The 14,231-nt window shown below is 37.6% G+C and overlaps 2 protein-coding genes across 2 annotated transcripts; both read left to right on the plus strand.

Moving 5' to 3' along the window:
- The first annotated feature begins 900 nt into the window (after nucleotides 1-900).
- LOC122060944 lies at nucleotides 901-5,719 on the plus strand. Its single transcript, XM_042624058.1, has 5 exons — nucleotides 901-1,199; nucleotides 1,335-2,164; nucleotides 2,830-3,084; nucleotides 3,171-3,262; nucleotides 4,608-5,719. The coding sequence occupies exons 2-5, from the start codon at nucleotides 1,370-1,372 to the stop codon at nucleotides 5,407-5,409; spliced, it is 1,944 nt and encodes a 647-aa protein (XP_042479992.1). The 5' UTR covers nucleotides 901-1,199; nucleotides 1,335-1,369; the 3' UTR covers nucleotides 5,410-5,719.
- A 1,391-nt stretch (nucleotides 5,720-7,110) lies between these two features.
- On the plus strand, nucleotides 7,111-13,524 carry LOC122061040 (18S rRNA (guanine-N(7))-methyltransferase RID2-like). Its single transcript, XM_042624208.1, has 9 exons — nucleotides 7,111-7,343; nucleotides 7,445-7,520; nucleotides 8,017-8,100; nucleotides 8,205-8,260; nucleotides 9,910-9,966; nucleotides 11,888-11,937; nucleotides 12,052-12,204; nucleotides 12,678-12,810; nucleotides 13,152-13,524. Exons 1-9 carry the CDS (start codon nucleotides 7,245-7,247, stop codon nucleotides 13,314-13,316), a joined length of 873 nt encoding a protein of 290 aa, XP_042480142.1. The 5' UTR covers nucleotides 7,111-7,244; the 3' UTR covers nucleotides 13,317-13,524.
- The last annotated feature ends 707 nt before the right edge of the window (nucleotides 13,525-14,231 follow it).

Below are 14,231 nucleotides of genomic sequence, written 5' to 3' on the forward strand. Positions count from 1 at the left end.
GTAAAAATGTAAAAGTTCAATTTTTTTTTTTTTTTTTTTTTTTTTTTATTTTTTATTTTTATTTTTTAAAGAAAGGGGTATTTTATCTAATATGGAAGATCCAATACCATATCAGTTTGGGGGATGATCGATACCCATCCTGATACCATGCATTAAAACCATGACTAGCATATTCTGCTTTCTCTTTGTCCCCATAAGAAATGACTTCGCATAACCGTCTACCATATATTTTTTTAGCCAGAATTCTCTAAAAGCAACGAAAAGAAATGCACATATCCAATACCATATCAGTTTGGGGGATGATCGATACCCATCCTGATACCATGCATTAAAACCATGACTAGCATATTCTGCTTTCTCTCTGTCCCCATAAGAAATGACTTCGCATAACCGTCTGCCATATATTTTTTTAGCCAGAGTTCTCTAAAAACAACGAAAAGAAATGCACCAAAGGGTGTGACTGAATAATTTTATACATTAGAAGGTAATGAGATCATTTCATGTGAAGCAGAGAAAGAGGGTGGTAGCCTAATCATCAACTCTTTTAGTTTTTTTTCCTCTCTTGATGGTGTAAACCCATGTCAATGATATTCTTATTTTTTAAATTGTCATTGCTGTGACATGATGGAATTTACCATATTAGCCTTGTGGGAATCTTCTCCCTTGACTTAATACTATTAAGAATCTCTTAAAAATAAATAGAGATTAAAAAATATTTGAAATTAAATAGAGAAAAAGACATCTAACCAATTACTATCTCATCATAAATTTGTTTTATTATGTTTTCTTTTCATGTTTGTTCTTAATTAAATTCTGTTTGTGATTAATAAATTAATTAATTAAATATTATAAGATGCAATGAATATAGGTCGATTTCACGAGGCATTTACCGGTCTGAATTGCTGTCTTCATGAAACCTTTAGTTCGGCAAATCCTCAACTTTGGGAATTGCAGCAATCATCTCTCTCTCTCTCTCTCTCTCTCTCTCTCTCTCTTCCCTTTCTCTCTCCTTCTGAGATCTGAAACCTCCGAAAGCTGATATCCAATAGCCGAGAATGGATATCCCAAGAGACCCCAATTCCAATAATCCAATCCGATGAAATAAACGGAATCGAGTCTCGAATTTCAAATTCTCCATTACGAAGCGGAAAGCCCCAAGGCTCCCGACCTTTTTAAATCTTTTCTTCTTCCCTTAAATGGTATAATCCTCGTTTACCCAAGAGCCCTTGTCACGTGATCTCTCTTCTTCCCTTCCCTCTCAATATATATATAAAGAGATTCTGAAACAGAGAACCCTTCTGCAAGCGATGTTGATGTTGTTGTTGTTGTTGCAGAGCAACCGAACAACAACAACCCAGGTACGTCTCTCATGGCGTCTCTCACTCCAGGCGTTCTTTTGAAGCTACTCCAACACGCCAGTGATAGAAATGCCAAGGTCACCGGTGAGCACCGTTCCGCCCTTTTGCAGGTGCTAGAGATTATCCCTGCTCTTGCATCCGGCGATGATCCCTGGAAGAGTACAGGGTTCTTCCTGAAGGTCTCTGATTCTTTGCATTCAGCTTACGTTTCTATTTCCGATGAAGACTTGGATTTGATCTTCAGCGACAAGATCCAACTGGGTCAGTTTCTTTATGTCTCTAGACTCGACCCGGCCTCCCCTGTTCATGTGCTTCGTGGTGTTAAGCCTGTTCCCAAGAGACGGCCTTGCGTTGGTAACCCAACTGAATTGGTCTCCAGCGACTTGTTATCGATTCGAGCCAATGTTGATTTCTCGGCGGGGTTTCAGGGTTCGGAAAAAGTAAGGAAATCCCCAAATGTTGATTTCTCGGCGAGGTCTCAGAGTGCGGACAAAGTAAGGAAATCCCCAAATGTTGATTTCTCGGCGAGGTCTCAGAGTGCGGAGAAAGTAAGGAACTCCGCCAAGAAAGATGGATTGAAGAAGACGAAGGTGAGGAGGTCGTCAGAAGTTGGATACAACTCCAAGTCGAGACAAGATTCGTTGGGGAGTAATGCGAAGGTGGAGGACCTGGAGTTGGCGAGACTCAGCTTGGATTCGATGCGTAGGGGATGGGACCAGAGCCCTGGATCCAAGAATGCCAACGGCGTACGTTCCCTGTCGAATCTCAAACCCAAGGACTCCACTAGTTTCTCGGATACAGCTTCTGTGAGTAACATTCTTGTTCGTTCTTCCTGCCCCTTCAATCCCAAATATTCCTTCTTGTTCGGATCAATTTGGTGGTTGCATTGGGTTTTTTCCTTCTATTAATCCCCCCCCCCCCTTTATTTGAATTCTGTTTATCTCATGGATTCTTTGCTTTGATCTTTTCCCCTTCCTCTGTTTTCTATTTCAGGTTTTCCCCGGGGGAGGGGGAGGGTTTGGGATTTGAAATTTTTTTCTTCTTACCAGCTATCAATTAGGAAAATTTAAATTGCATATCTTCATCTATCGTTTGGAAAATTCTGAGTATAAAATTGAAACTAACACTTTGTAATAAGAACAATTTTTTTTACCAAAAAAAAGTAATAAGAACATTTGAAATTAATAAGAAAACTTTAAATTCCTATAAATGTAAAGACCAATGAACACAGTTTTAAATTCTGCCCAGATAGCCAGCTTAATCCAGCTAGTGTTTGCATTTCACACCTTAAGAAAAGATCCTAAAGGTGGACCGGGGAATTGTTGTTCTGCTGGAATTTTTGGCTCTTGAGTTATTTAAGGCATTTCCAAAGATATAAATGTTGTGAAAAGAAAAGGCGGCAACTCTTCTTGTGTGTTAATTTATTTTGTTTGCCTGAAGTTACTGATCAATTTTTAACATTGACCTGCAGGTCCTTTCTGATAAGAAGGCTTCTTCTAGTAGCAAATCAGTTTTGAAGCATCGAAGTTTGAATAACTCACCACCACCAGATGAATATAATAGATTGACATTGAAAATACCAAGGGGACCATTAAAAAGAGACCTCAAGTCTAAGGAGGGAAATAGTCCATCCAGTCTTATTAAGGTTCCTGTTAGCTCTAAAAGTTTGTCTGATCAAGACATTTTGTGGGAGTCACTGCCATCTGGCATGCATTCTCTTGGAAAGGTATGCAATAGAACATGTTTATATGAAGTTTCAGAGCATTTCATCACCAACCCATAAAATTTCCTTGTAATTGGTGATTTTTTTAGGATACTTTGCGTTGTAGAAATGCTGCATTTGTTGCTGCAGCAGATGCATTACAAGAAGCCTCGGCTGTGGAATGTGTCATCCGATGCATGAGGTATGGTCTCTTTATTTTATTGAATTTTTTCTTTGTCAACTCCATTTTTATGTTTCAAATGATTTGATATCTGTTTGAATGAAAATGTCAAGGATCTACTTCATCATGCTGCCTAGTATTATGGGTAGTTGAAGTTTCATTAGGACCATTAATCCTTGATTGGAGTCGCACTAGTGTTACCTTGAGAGTCAAACTCAAGTTCAGTTTGAGTCACACTATATGGTCATAATTGCTGATGGCACTCAAAAAAATTCATTTATTGTTCATTGATGGCTTATTCTTTTTTTGCTGTGTGTATTGGGGGGGGGGGGTTCCAATGGTAAAGGTACGAATGTTGCGACCTGGTGGTCAAGCGGTTGAAACAGCCTCTCGACATTCTCGTGGTAAGGCTGCGTAGTCCTTGCTCCCCGGAACTCGCACATGCAGGATCCTCGTGCACTGGGTACACCCTTCTTTATTGTGGGGGAGGGGATTGGTCTTACGGAGTCATTACTAAATCATCAATAAGAAGCAAAATGCAATCATTTTTTAGATCATATAGAATGAAACTGTCTGTTTGTGATAGTTTAAAATTATCAAATTTGACTTGAATATGGAACCATGATTCACTCACTACAGTGGTTTGTTTTGTTCAAGTGAAGTTATATATATATATATTTTTTTTTTTTTTGGTGGGGGTTATTTCTTATGGACACTCTCTTTCTTATATTTATTTATCATGGCTTGTTATTTTTGTTTTATTGCCACCTAGCTAACCTATTATATGCATTTCATTGTTCATGTTGCTTGTTTTGAAATCTAGGAGGAAAATTGCATTGAATATGTGCACTCATAACACAGGATGTTAATGACTGTATTTTGAAGGTTGCACTAAAATATAACACATTTTTCTTCTTAAGATAATTTATTTTCTTTGGCTAAATGTGAGTTAGTGAGAAATTTAGGGTTAGTAGAAATGACTAAAGAATTGTTTGAATAGTGAATTATTCACAACTTGCGTTATAAATTGTGCATCATACATTTATCTCAGGTCTCTTTCCTTTCAATATCAAATGTGCATGTCACCACCTCCCTGCCCCCGCCCCCGCCCCCACCCCGCCCCGCCCGCCCCCACCCCACCCCCACCCCCCCCACCCAAAATGGATGTTTTCCTTGGATAATTCCAAGCGACGATAAAAGGAGATGGTGATTGCAATGCCCTAGCCTATTCTATATGCTGCTTCATACTGGAGGAAAGCCCTTGTCTTTTATATGCATGTGTTTTCTGAAGTTGATATTTATCATATTTGTTATCATGTATGTTGTTGTTATTGTTCTTTTGCTTATAAACTCATCCCCTCCCCAGCATGTTTTCAGAACTGTGTGAACCCAACCTGCAAGATTCTCCAGGGCTATTAGTTGAACGATTTCTGGACCTCCATCAGAACATTCAGCAGGCATCAACTGTTGTTCATGCCTTACTGGCAACGAAATCACCAGAAGGGAAAACCAGTTCTAGTGGTGGACAGCTTGCAGTAACAGAAGCCTGCAAAAACTCAACTACTGTTAAGGCTGTGGATGCTACATCATGGGTCCAGGCTGCTTTGGATACCGATCTTTCCAAATTCTCTGTGTTTGTCAAGCAGGATAGAAAAGAAACTCCACAAAACGAGAAACGTTATTATATTGTCTTGGAAAATTCTAACTCTGCCCCAACTAAAGATGTCAAACAGAAGAGCCCTTCACCTCAGAACAAACAAAGCCCCAAAATTCAGGGAAGCTTCTCTGATTTGAGCACCAAGAAGGTTCCTTCTAGAAGGAGGGTTGTGGTTCCTGGAGCAAAGAAGACAAATGTTGAGAAGGGGAAATGGTCACAAGGAAGTGGCTTGAAGGAGACAGCATCTCTAGCAAAGCAGCTGCTCTTGTTATCTCGTGGTTGGTTCTTAAAATACCTGGAGGATTCATTGAGCAGTGGTTTTGGATTAAAACGAGGGGAAGGAGATGATGGGATCACAGTTCTCCTTGGGCAGCTTAAAAGGGTAAATCAATGGTTGGAAGATGCAGTTGGTGATGACATCGAAGTTAATGAGAGAACAGAAAACTTGAAAAAGAAACTGTATGGATTTCTGTTAGAACATGTTGATGCCTGTGTGCTTCCTAGTAGATAGGGAATGTGCTGAAGAATGTCACACGAGAAGTTTTTCTTTGGAGAATACATACATATATATGCCTACTTGGATACCTGGATTTTTTGGGATGAGGGTGGAGCCTTGTCATTGGTGGGTTAAAGCTGTTCATTAGCAGTGCATTATTTTTCGTTTTTTACTGTTACCTTTGCCTGATCATTACTAACCCAAAAGGATATAATCAGGGAAACTATGAGAGTCCCTTTCTTGTATTCCCTTTGACTATTGAAGTGTACAGTTGAGAGCTAAATTAAGCTGTTTTCAATGAAATTTTCTTACTGCTCCTTTAAAAGTGGAAATTTGGTGTGACTCTAGGGAGTTGCAGAAGCTGGTCGTTGGATCGTCTTGCTGTATGTGGCCATGGAGCTCTCTATCTCTGTTTTTGGAGATGTATAGTTGTCTTTCTAATGCAGTTTTTTTGTATTAAGGATTGTGAGGAAACAAGGGGGTGGGGGCTAGAGTCTCGAACCCGAGACCTCCATGGCAATTTATTAAGCCCTAGCAAGCAAAAGTTGATGAATGTTAAGTAGATCGGCAAGAAAACGATACAGAAATAGATTGGATTAAAACATTTTGCCCTATCAAGTAGATCCGCAAGAAAACGATTTAGAAATAGAATGGGCTAAAACATTTTTTAGTCTGATATCCTGAAGCTCAACATTGTGTATCTACCAGTTCATAACCATCCAGAGAGCGAAGGCTTCACCCACAATAGCAGAGGAGAGGGCCATAACAATTTTTAGGGAAGTGATGTCTGATATCTTCAAGCTCAACATTGTGTATCTACCAGTTCATAACCATACAGAGAGCTAAGGCTTCACGCACAATAGCAGAGGAGAGGGCCATAACAATTTTTAGGGAAGTAATTCTTAATCCAGGAGAGGGGCCTGCCGCCTGCCTATATGAGTATATGTCATTCTCTCTTTCCCAAAACATGAGGCATAGATGTCTTTTCACAGAGAGAGAGAGCAATTACTTAAGCCGTGCTCTCATAGAATTCTTTTCCCTAATTTTTATCTTGCGTTACTCTTAAAATAATAATTAAAAAGATGGGGCCAAAAATGCCAAGCTGCATACAGTGGAATAGTGGATAGCAGATGCTAGTGCCTCTCTTTCCCATCTGTCTCCCTTTCCTACTATAAAATGACATACCTATCCTATTGTGGGAGGAAAGAAACAGATATAGCCATATAGGGAAGTGCCAGTGTATGCTTACGCCCCAGACAAGGACCCAATCCCCAAAAATAATAGTACACTTTAATCCCAAAATTTGTTACTTTAAAAATGGGAAACATATTCTAGCATGGTCATGTCAGAAAGTATAAGTTAATAATTTTTTTCGCCACGTAGAAAAAGTGATGTGGGAATTCTAATCAATGAATGCTTAGAAAATGTGTGAATTAAGTACGTGCTAAATTTTGGATTGAGATATCGCCTGTCATGTGTATGATATAATCTTCTGTGTATATAATCCCATGTTAATCTATGATTATTTTAATAATTTATTTTGCCACATGGCTAACTGGAACCATCCCCACAAGAACACCAAAAAACCATGGCTCTGGGTCTCACATAGTCACACTCCATAAAAGGAAATGGCTGAACCCGGTCTCTTCAACACTGGTATAAAAACCGGTCGAACCGGTCCATTTCGAGATGTCTGGAAAGAGGTCTCTCGTAAAACCCTAGAAAGCAAGGTTTTGGTAGTTTAGCTTTCTACCGGTGTTCTTCTCTTTCGTTTGAATCAGTTCTTATTTTGAGCTTCGACGGCCTTCTTGAATTCTGTTTTAGGGTTTTCTAATAGAAAATCAGAAGGGATGTCGTCGAGACCCGAGTTACAAGCGCCTCCCGAGATATTCTACAATGGTTCTGAGGCTCGCAAGTATACGTCTTCTTCCCGTATAATGGAAATTCAGGTGATCTTCTCATTGTGCTTCTTTATTTATTTTTCTTTCAGAAATTTGTATGATAAAATGATGAATTTTGAACTCTTTTTTCCTTTTGAAATTATTAAAAGGCAAAACTTTCAGAGAGAGCGCTGGAGCTGCTTGCTTTGCCTGATGATGGTGTGCCTAGACTTCTGCTTGATATAGGTAATTGATTACCTTCCTGTCTGTTCATGTTTTATTGCCCTTTTGAAAACTTGAGGAAGACACTTGTCCTATTGATTTGTTGGAAATGGTTTTCAGAAATTGTTTGTTATAGCTCATAGGCCTTTTTTGATTGTTCAAACTTCACTGTGAAGAAAAGAGGGCATGTTGAGTAACTGTGCAGTGTTTGATAATTGTAAAGCTACAGTTGAGTACTACAAGCTTGAACAAGTGTTAGGCTTGAGAAAATTAAGCTTTATGTGGGCTTAGACTCAAATCTTTTATGAGCGTGTCTGTTTAATTTCTTTACCCTCTTCCCTATACTTCTGTTTATTTTTTTCCCCCCTCTGAAATTGGTGTTGGGCATCCACCATGGCTAGCCATGAACTCAAGACTTTGTTTTTGGCTCTTTTTTGTTGGACAAATCATGATTGTTGACAGAAGAGTGGATGCAACTTACCGTGCTAATTTGAATGTATTTTATTTTTATACTTTTCAGGTTGTGGATCAGGACTAAGTGGGGAGACACTGTCTGAGAGTGGTCATCAATGGATTGGCTTAGATATTTCACAGTCAATGCTTGGTATCTTATAATTTTAACTGTTGGTTTAGCTTAAATTCAATTGTTTCCTTTAAATGTTTTTTCTTTTTCTTGATATTGCCTTTCAAACTGTTTTCCAATTCCAGATGTTGCATTGGAGCGAGAAGTGGAAGGAGATCTTTTGCTTGGTGACATGGGTCAGGTATATTTTCTGTTCGACAATTGTTTTGACGTTTATCTGTTTTAAGTTGCATTTGTCCATTGTTTTGTAATTTTAGTTAGTTCATCCAACTAAAATTCGATATGGTGTATGCATTAGGCCATAGTTACTCCATTCCCATGAGTCTTATAAACTAGTAAGAATCAATTTTTCTTTTTTTTTTTTTACTATTTCTTTGATGTGGGAAAGGTGAATGAAATGCTGCAGGCAAGGATTAAAGTATCGGTATCGGTCGCCGTATCGATCGGCCAAAATTAAGATACGTATTGGAGGGTATCGTATCGTATCGGAGATACACTAAGATACGCTAAAGATACACACATAAATGGATAAGAAACATTTTTTTAAACACTTTTGCATAAAGAATTTGTTAAAAAAAAGCTATTGATAACATGTATTATGCATAAACACTAAATTGAGTGTATCGTACTAAGAATTCAAGGTCTGTAGTTGTCCCATAAATGTAAAATCCTTGTTCCCAACCTTGATTTCCACTTTAGTTAGAGAGAAATATGGTTGACAGCAACTTTGGAACAAAAACCCTTCAAAAAATCATTTTTTTTTTGAAAAATTACCCATATTGGCCATTATATGACCGTAGTGCCGATACGTATCGATACTCACCGATACGTACCGACATATATATCGATACTCACCGATACGTGCTGATATACCGATACATACCGATACGTACCAATACATACTGAAACATACATTTTACCTCAATTTTATATTTTTCATAGAGTCGTATCGAGGCATGTCGTATCGTATCGATGTGTATTAGTGGTGTATTGATGCATATCGGTATGTATTGTAGGATATATATCGATACGAAATGATTTAAAAAATTTAATGTATCGTATCGGAGTGTATCGTATCGGGCGACTAAATTTAAGATACGTATCGGAGGGTATCGTATCGGTATCGGAGATACTTAAAACCATGGCTGCAGGTATGGGAACTTATACTAAAAATATTAAAGCCACTGAAGAAATCAAGACACGGAAAAGGGTTCTGATTTCAATGTCAGATTTAAAAACCAACAATCAGTGTTGGATCTAAAATAAATAGGGAAAGAAGGTGGATGACTATATATTCGGTATCACTCTTAACTCAACAATAAGAATTCTTACTCAAATTCTAAATTTTGGGCTGCTTCTGGCCATTACAATTTGTTTATAGGCTTAACCAGACCTCTAATTCGTACTTAGAACAGAGGAAAAGTGTTCTAAATCTAGACCCAAAATAGAAATCTTCATGGCACCAGGAGATTTGATTAGTGGCACTAGGAAATTTGAATTAGTGGCACTAGCAAAACTGAATTAGACTTAAACTTAACATTAATCCTGTATATAAATATGGGGTTGTATTATTGTTCCATTACAACTTGAAAACCAAAATGATTAGCCCAAGACCTGCAGTAATTGTTCCTTCTTTCTTCTTTCTTTATTATTATTATTATTATTTTTATTTTATTTTATTTTATTATTATTATTATTTTTTTAATTTCATTCATAGTGATTGTCTGGAACACTTGCAATTCTTCTTAGAAGACAATTTTCTGAAGCATCTACTGATAAATTATTAGGAGTTGGACACAGCAGCATGATTTATGCTTGAGTATGTTGCAGGGTTTAGGACTACGACCTGGTGTTATTGATGGTGCAATTAGTATCTCAGCTGTTCAGGTTAGTCCTCCACTTTATTTCCTTTAATTTGCAAGTTCAATGGGCTTCATATAAGATGCGTTAATTTTCATTTTACTTATATACCTTGCTCACAAAACACTGAACTGTTTGCTTCAGCGAGCACAACTTAATACAGGCCTGAAGTGAAATGTTAATACATGCCTCGCCTGATGAGTTTCCAAGCTTTTTCTTGATTTATAATGAATTTGTTGGCTTTCTGATGTGGTTATAATGACCATATTGTATTCTGTGGGAAAATTAACTGATGCAAGGATTGGTTAAGAACCGAAAGGAATTTATTGAGGCTTGTGCTGAAATATCTATTAAGAAGGATAAGAAGCCACTAAAAAGATCTGTCAAGAAGCTTGAAGGATTTTCGTTTTTAATGTGAAAGTGAGGAGAACTTGTAAGTCTAATCATTTGATTCCTTTGAAGTCTCGAGACCTGAAGGAAAAAAAAGAAGAAAAGTGGGAGTGATGGACAACCAAGCTGACAATTGATGGCCAGGTTTTCCCATTGTTATAAGGAGTGTTCATGATAGGGGGAGTGTCCCCATCATGCTATGAGTTGAGTCTGAGTTAGAGTTGTTTTTGGTTTCCTTATTAGATTGTAATTAGGTGGTTTGAGTCTTAGTAGGTTTCCTACGAAGACTCTACTTATTGGATTATAAATAAAGGTGAGCACCACGATGGCTAAGTACACTAAACTAACTTCAATTATGCTTTTCCACCTTTCCTAAATGTAAATACACCCATCCTTTGGATCTAAGGAAACCTGACCCTGTATTATTCCCTTTAAATTCTCTTGTAGGGGCGAGCTTTTGGCGCAATGGTTAAGTTGCACTATTGCAACCTGTTGGTCACAGGTTCGAAACTTAGAAACAGCCTCTCCTGCACAGCAGGGGGTAAGGCTGCGTACATTTGCCCTTCCCAGACCCTGCAGTAGCAGGAGCCTTTTGCACTGTCGCTCTTTTTTTTATGTGGAGGAACATACTAAAAAATTGTGTACATTCTGAAGACCATACTTGGTACTCCCTCAAGAAGAAGAAAATTTGCTGTTGCTGTATTGATGCTTAACATTAGTAAGTTTCCACAAAACTGTAATTCCAACCCCCCAAAATACTTATCAAACTTTTTTTTTGTTTTTCTATCCTGCCACACAAAAAAAAAGCAGATCTTTCAAATGGATCAAACCTGGTAGATAAATTTATCTCAAAAAATATTATTTTAATGGAGGTTTGGATGTTGTGATGGAGTACTTGCAGAAAAATCCAGAAAACAGGGCAGGTTATATAAACAACCTATAATCTGAAGAAGAAACTGGTAAGTAAAGTCAGAATATAAGGGAGAATAATTCCAACATTATATACCAAGTTTCAGAGCTAATTGATAACTAACAGAGAGGATATGAACCTCATAAGCAAACTGAGATTTCAACCCAGAAAAATGGAACTGCCCAGATCCAGAAACAAGAAGAAAGGAAGAGGGATGAAAGAAAGGGTTAAGAAAACAAACCTGAGAAGAAGAAGAATGATTCTGAAGAGAAGTATGGAATCAGCCAGACTTTTCACCAGTCACACTCCATCATTCATTTCCGAGTGGAAGAATGGAGCTGGTTTCATGCAGCTAATCCCCATGAGCCTCTGGCCTTGCTCCCTAGCACTCCTTATTCAGAGCCTTTGACCTGTAATAGTAATATTCTGCTCTCTTTCTAATCCTTGTAAAACTCACAGAACACCATAAGCATATACAACCTCCTATTATAAATCAATGCCAATCTAGAAGTTCCAAGTGTTTGCTTTTGTCATTGGGAATTGAAGATGTAATATAGTTGTTCCTAATAGTAAGTTATATAAGAAGATTTTTTTGCTTTATTTCTTACTCATTGAGTTTGATATCCTTCATGGTTTTCTTACAAGCAGTGGCTATGCAATGCAGATAAGAAGTCTCACAATCCGAAATTAAGATTAAAGTATGTCTCACGGTTACGCAAGTTATTTTTATATGTCTTGACTGTTACACAAATTATTTTTATCAAGATGTGTTGCATTGCTGTGTTATTGAATTTTGTTTGATATCTGCACAGGGCTTTCTTTGGATCATTGTATAGATGCCTTTCAAGGGGAGCAAGAGCAGTATTACAAGTGTATCCTGAAAATGTTGCCCAACGAGAGTTGATCCTGGGTTTCGCTATGCGTGCTGGGTTTGCGGGTGGTGTGGTGGTTGACTTCCCCCACAGGTATGCTAGATATTTGTTAGGCTGGTATTGAATTGATCTTTTGGCTTCATTATGTGTACTCCTGTGGTTTACAAAGATGGCCAGAATATGGCATACCAATACATAGGACTTTGGCACATTTCGGTTTAGAATATTGGCTATGTTCTAGGTGGGGCTGGTGGAATGATAGATTCCACCCCAGTTTATGTGTCTATTGGTATGGGTGGATTAAAGAGTTTGGTGTTAACATCCCTCATTTTCCTTTCTCTTAACAATGTTCTCCCCACCAAAAAATGTATCTATGTTTCTGAGCTATTTTCCTAGCCTTAGTGAAGTTGTCATTAAAAATCTTTTTTGATTTGCAACCATTTTGCTAGAGTTCTGTACTGAAACTGCACGGAATACTGTGCTCAAAATGTTGATATGTGTGACTCAACTTCCTCCAGCCATTTTATACAGTTTAACTAACCTTAGGATAATTATGTTCAAAACAGTTCTAAGAGCAGAAAGGAATACCTTGTCCTTTCTTGTGGTCCACCCTCTGTAAGCACGGCTCTTCCAAGTGGGAAAGGTGAAGGTGGAGAGAGTTGCTCTGATGAAGATAGTGAGGATGAAGAAAATCAAACAGTAAGTTTTCATTGAGAAGTTTTCCCTGCATTTTGTATTTTATTATGCTTTGTTTCCATGAGTTAACATTTCTTCAAAGAGATGGTGCTTGTTGATGAATAACTGACATCATCTGATTAAATATTAAATACGGGCTTATACTTTTTTGATGGATGACCAAAATTATATTAGAAATGGAAGCCAAGCAAACATGGAGTACAATTAGATATATTAAAAATATGGCAAGGTTCTTGTCAATTTCTCAATATTTTGTTGAAGTAGATTGAATGGACTTCCTAAAGTAGGAACATCTGCATTCCATGTTTCTAGGCATTAACTTTTGCCTTCTGTCTGGATATCAGGTCTGCATTTCAGAAAGGCATCGGCCAAGAAAAAAACTGAAACCAACAAAGAAAGTAAAAGGGAGACAATGGGTTCTCAACAAAAAGGAGCAGAAGAGGAGGAAAGGGGATGCTGTTCCCCATGATTCAAAGTATACTGCTCGAAAGCGAAAAGCTCGTTTCTAATCAGCTTCCTTCCATCCCCATCCCTTCTCATTGGGGTGTTATGTTTTCTGTTCGTCTTATACTAATTTTGGGAGTTTACATGATCTAACTATGTACGACTTACCGGGAAAAAGCACTATAATTTTGGGAGTTTGAATGATCAGACTATGTATGACTCTTACCCAAAATAAAATGAAATAAAACTATGCGTGACATGATTTTATTACTATGCTAACTCTTTAATGCTTATATTTCGTTTTAACGTCTACATGGCCACCCTCAATCTAATATGGTATGGTATTTGACGTAGATTAATCAATTTTATTGCACATTTTTTATCTACATATTAATTTAGTTTAACTATGTACTGTGATAATTTGTAAGTAAACAGAAACCTTATTTGTTCAAGCAATCAACCAAAACTGTATTTTGTATATATGGAATGTAAGCACCTATATACGAATGAGTATATCTGTATAGGTACCCATACCCGTACCCAATCTCGATCCGGCCCGCCATTCAAAAGCACCCTAGGAACCCCCCCTCCCACACACACACATGACAAGGGAAAGTGCCTCTCCAAAGGGTTTGCACCCTTAACAATGTGGGACTAAACTTTTGTGAGTTGTCTTTAACTCATTTACAACTTCCTGAGTGCTAAAGACAAAATAGTAAAAGTGGAAGAGACATTTTGAGGGGGAAAGATGAATTTCAAAAAGACTACTTTGGACTTCAAAAAAACCTTTTTTAAAAGACTAATATGACCATAGTTTGAAACTTAAATTCCAAAATAATTTGATGTTTTAATTAATCTATTATTTCAGTGAGAAATTTTATAGAATGTGAATCATACGATTGAGAATGTCAATGTACATGTTAAACTTACATACGAGCATTAAACATGAAGTTAAGACGGTAAAAATAAAATAGGCCATT

The sequence above is a fragment of the Macadamia integrifolia genome, chromosome 14 (assembly GCF_013358625.1).
Source record: "Macadamia integrifolia cultivar HAES 741 chromosome 14, SCU_Mint_v3, whole genome shotgun sequence".
Taxonomy (NCBI): domain Eukaryota; kingdom Viridiplantae; phylum Streptophyta; class Magnoliopsida; order Proteales; family Proteaceae; genus Macadamia; species Macadamia integrifolia.

What these genes read in the sequence shown, in the direction of transcription:
- LOC122060944 (XM_042624058.1), top strand. Translation starts at nt 1,370, where the DNA reads ATGGCGTCTCTCACTCCAGGCGTTCTTTTGAAGCTACTCCAACACGCC. An exon ending in GTTTCTCGGATACAGCTTCT is followed by an intron (nt 2,165 to 2,829) that starts GTGAGTAACATT and finishes ATTGACCTGCAG; the next exon opens with GTCCTTTCTGATAAGAAGGC. An exon ending in GCATGCATTCTCTTGGAAAG is followed by an intron (nt 3,085 to 3,170) that starts GTATGCAATAGA and finishes TGATTTTTTTAG; the next exon opens with GATACTTTGCGTTGTAGAAA.
- LOC122061040 (XM_042624208.1), top strand. Translation starts at nt 7,245, where the DNA reads ATGTCGTCGAGACCCGAGTTACAAGCGCCTCCCGAGATATTCTACAAT. An exon ending in TTAGTATCTCAGCTGTTCAG is followed by an intron (nt 9,967 to 11,887) that starts GTTAGTCCTCCA and finishes TCTTACAAGCAG; the next exon opens with TGGCTATGCAATGCAGATAA. An exon ending in AATCCGAAATTAAGATTAAA is followed by an intron (nt 11,938 to 12,051) that starts GTATGTCTCACG and finishes ATATCTGCACAG; the next exon opens with GGCTTTCTTTGGATCATTGT.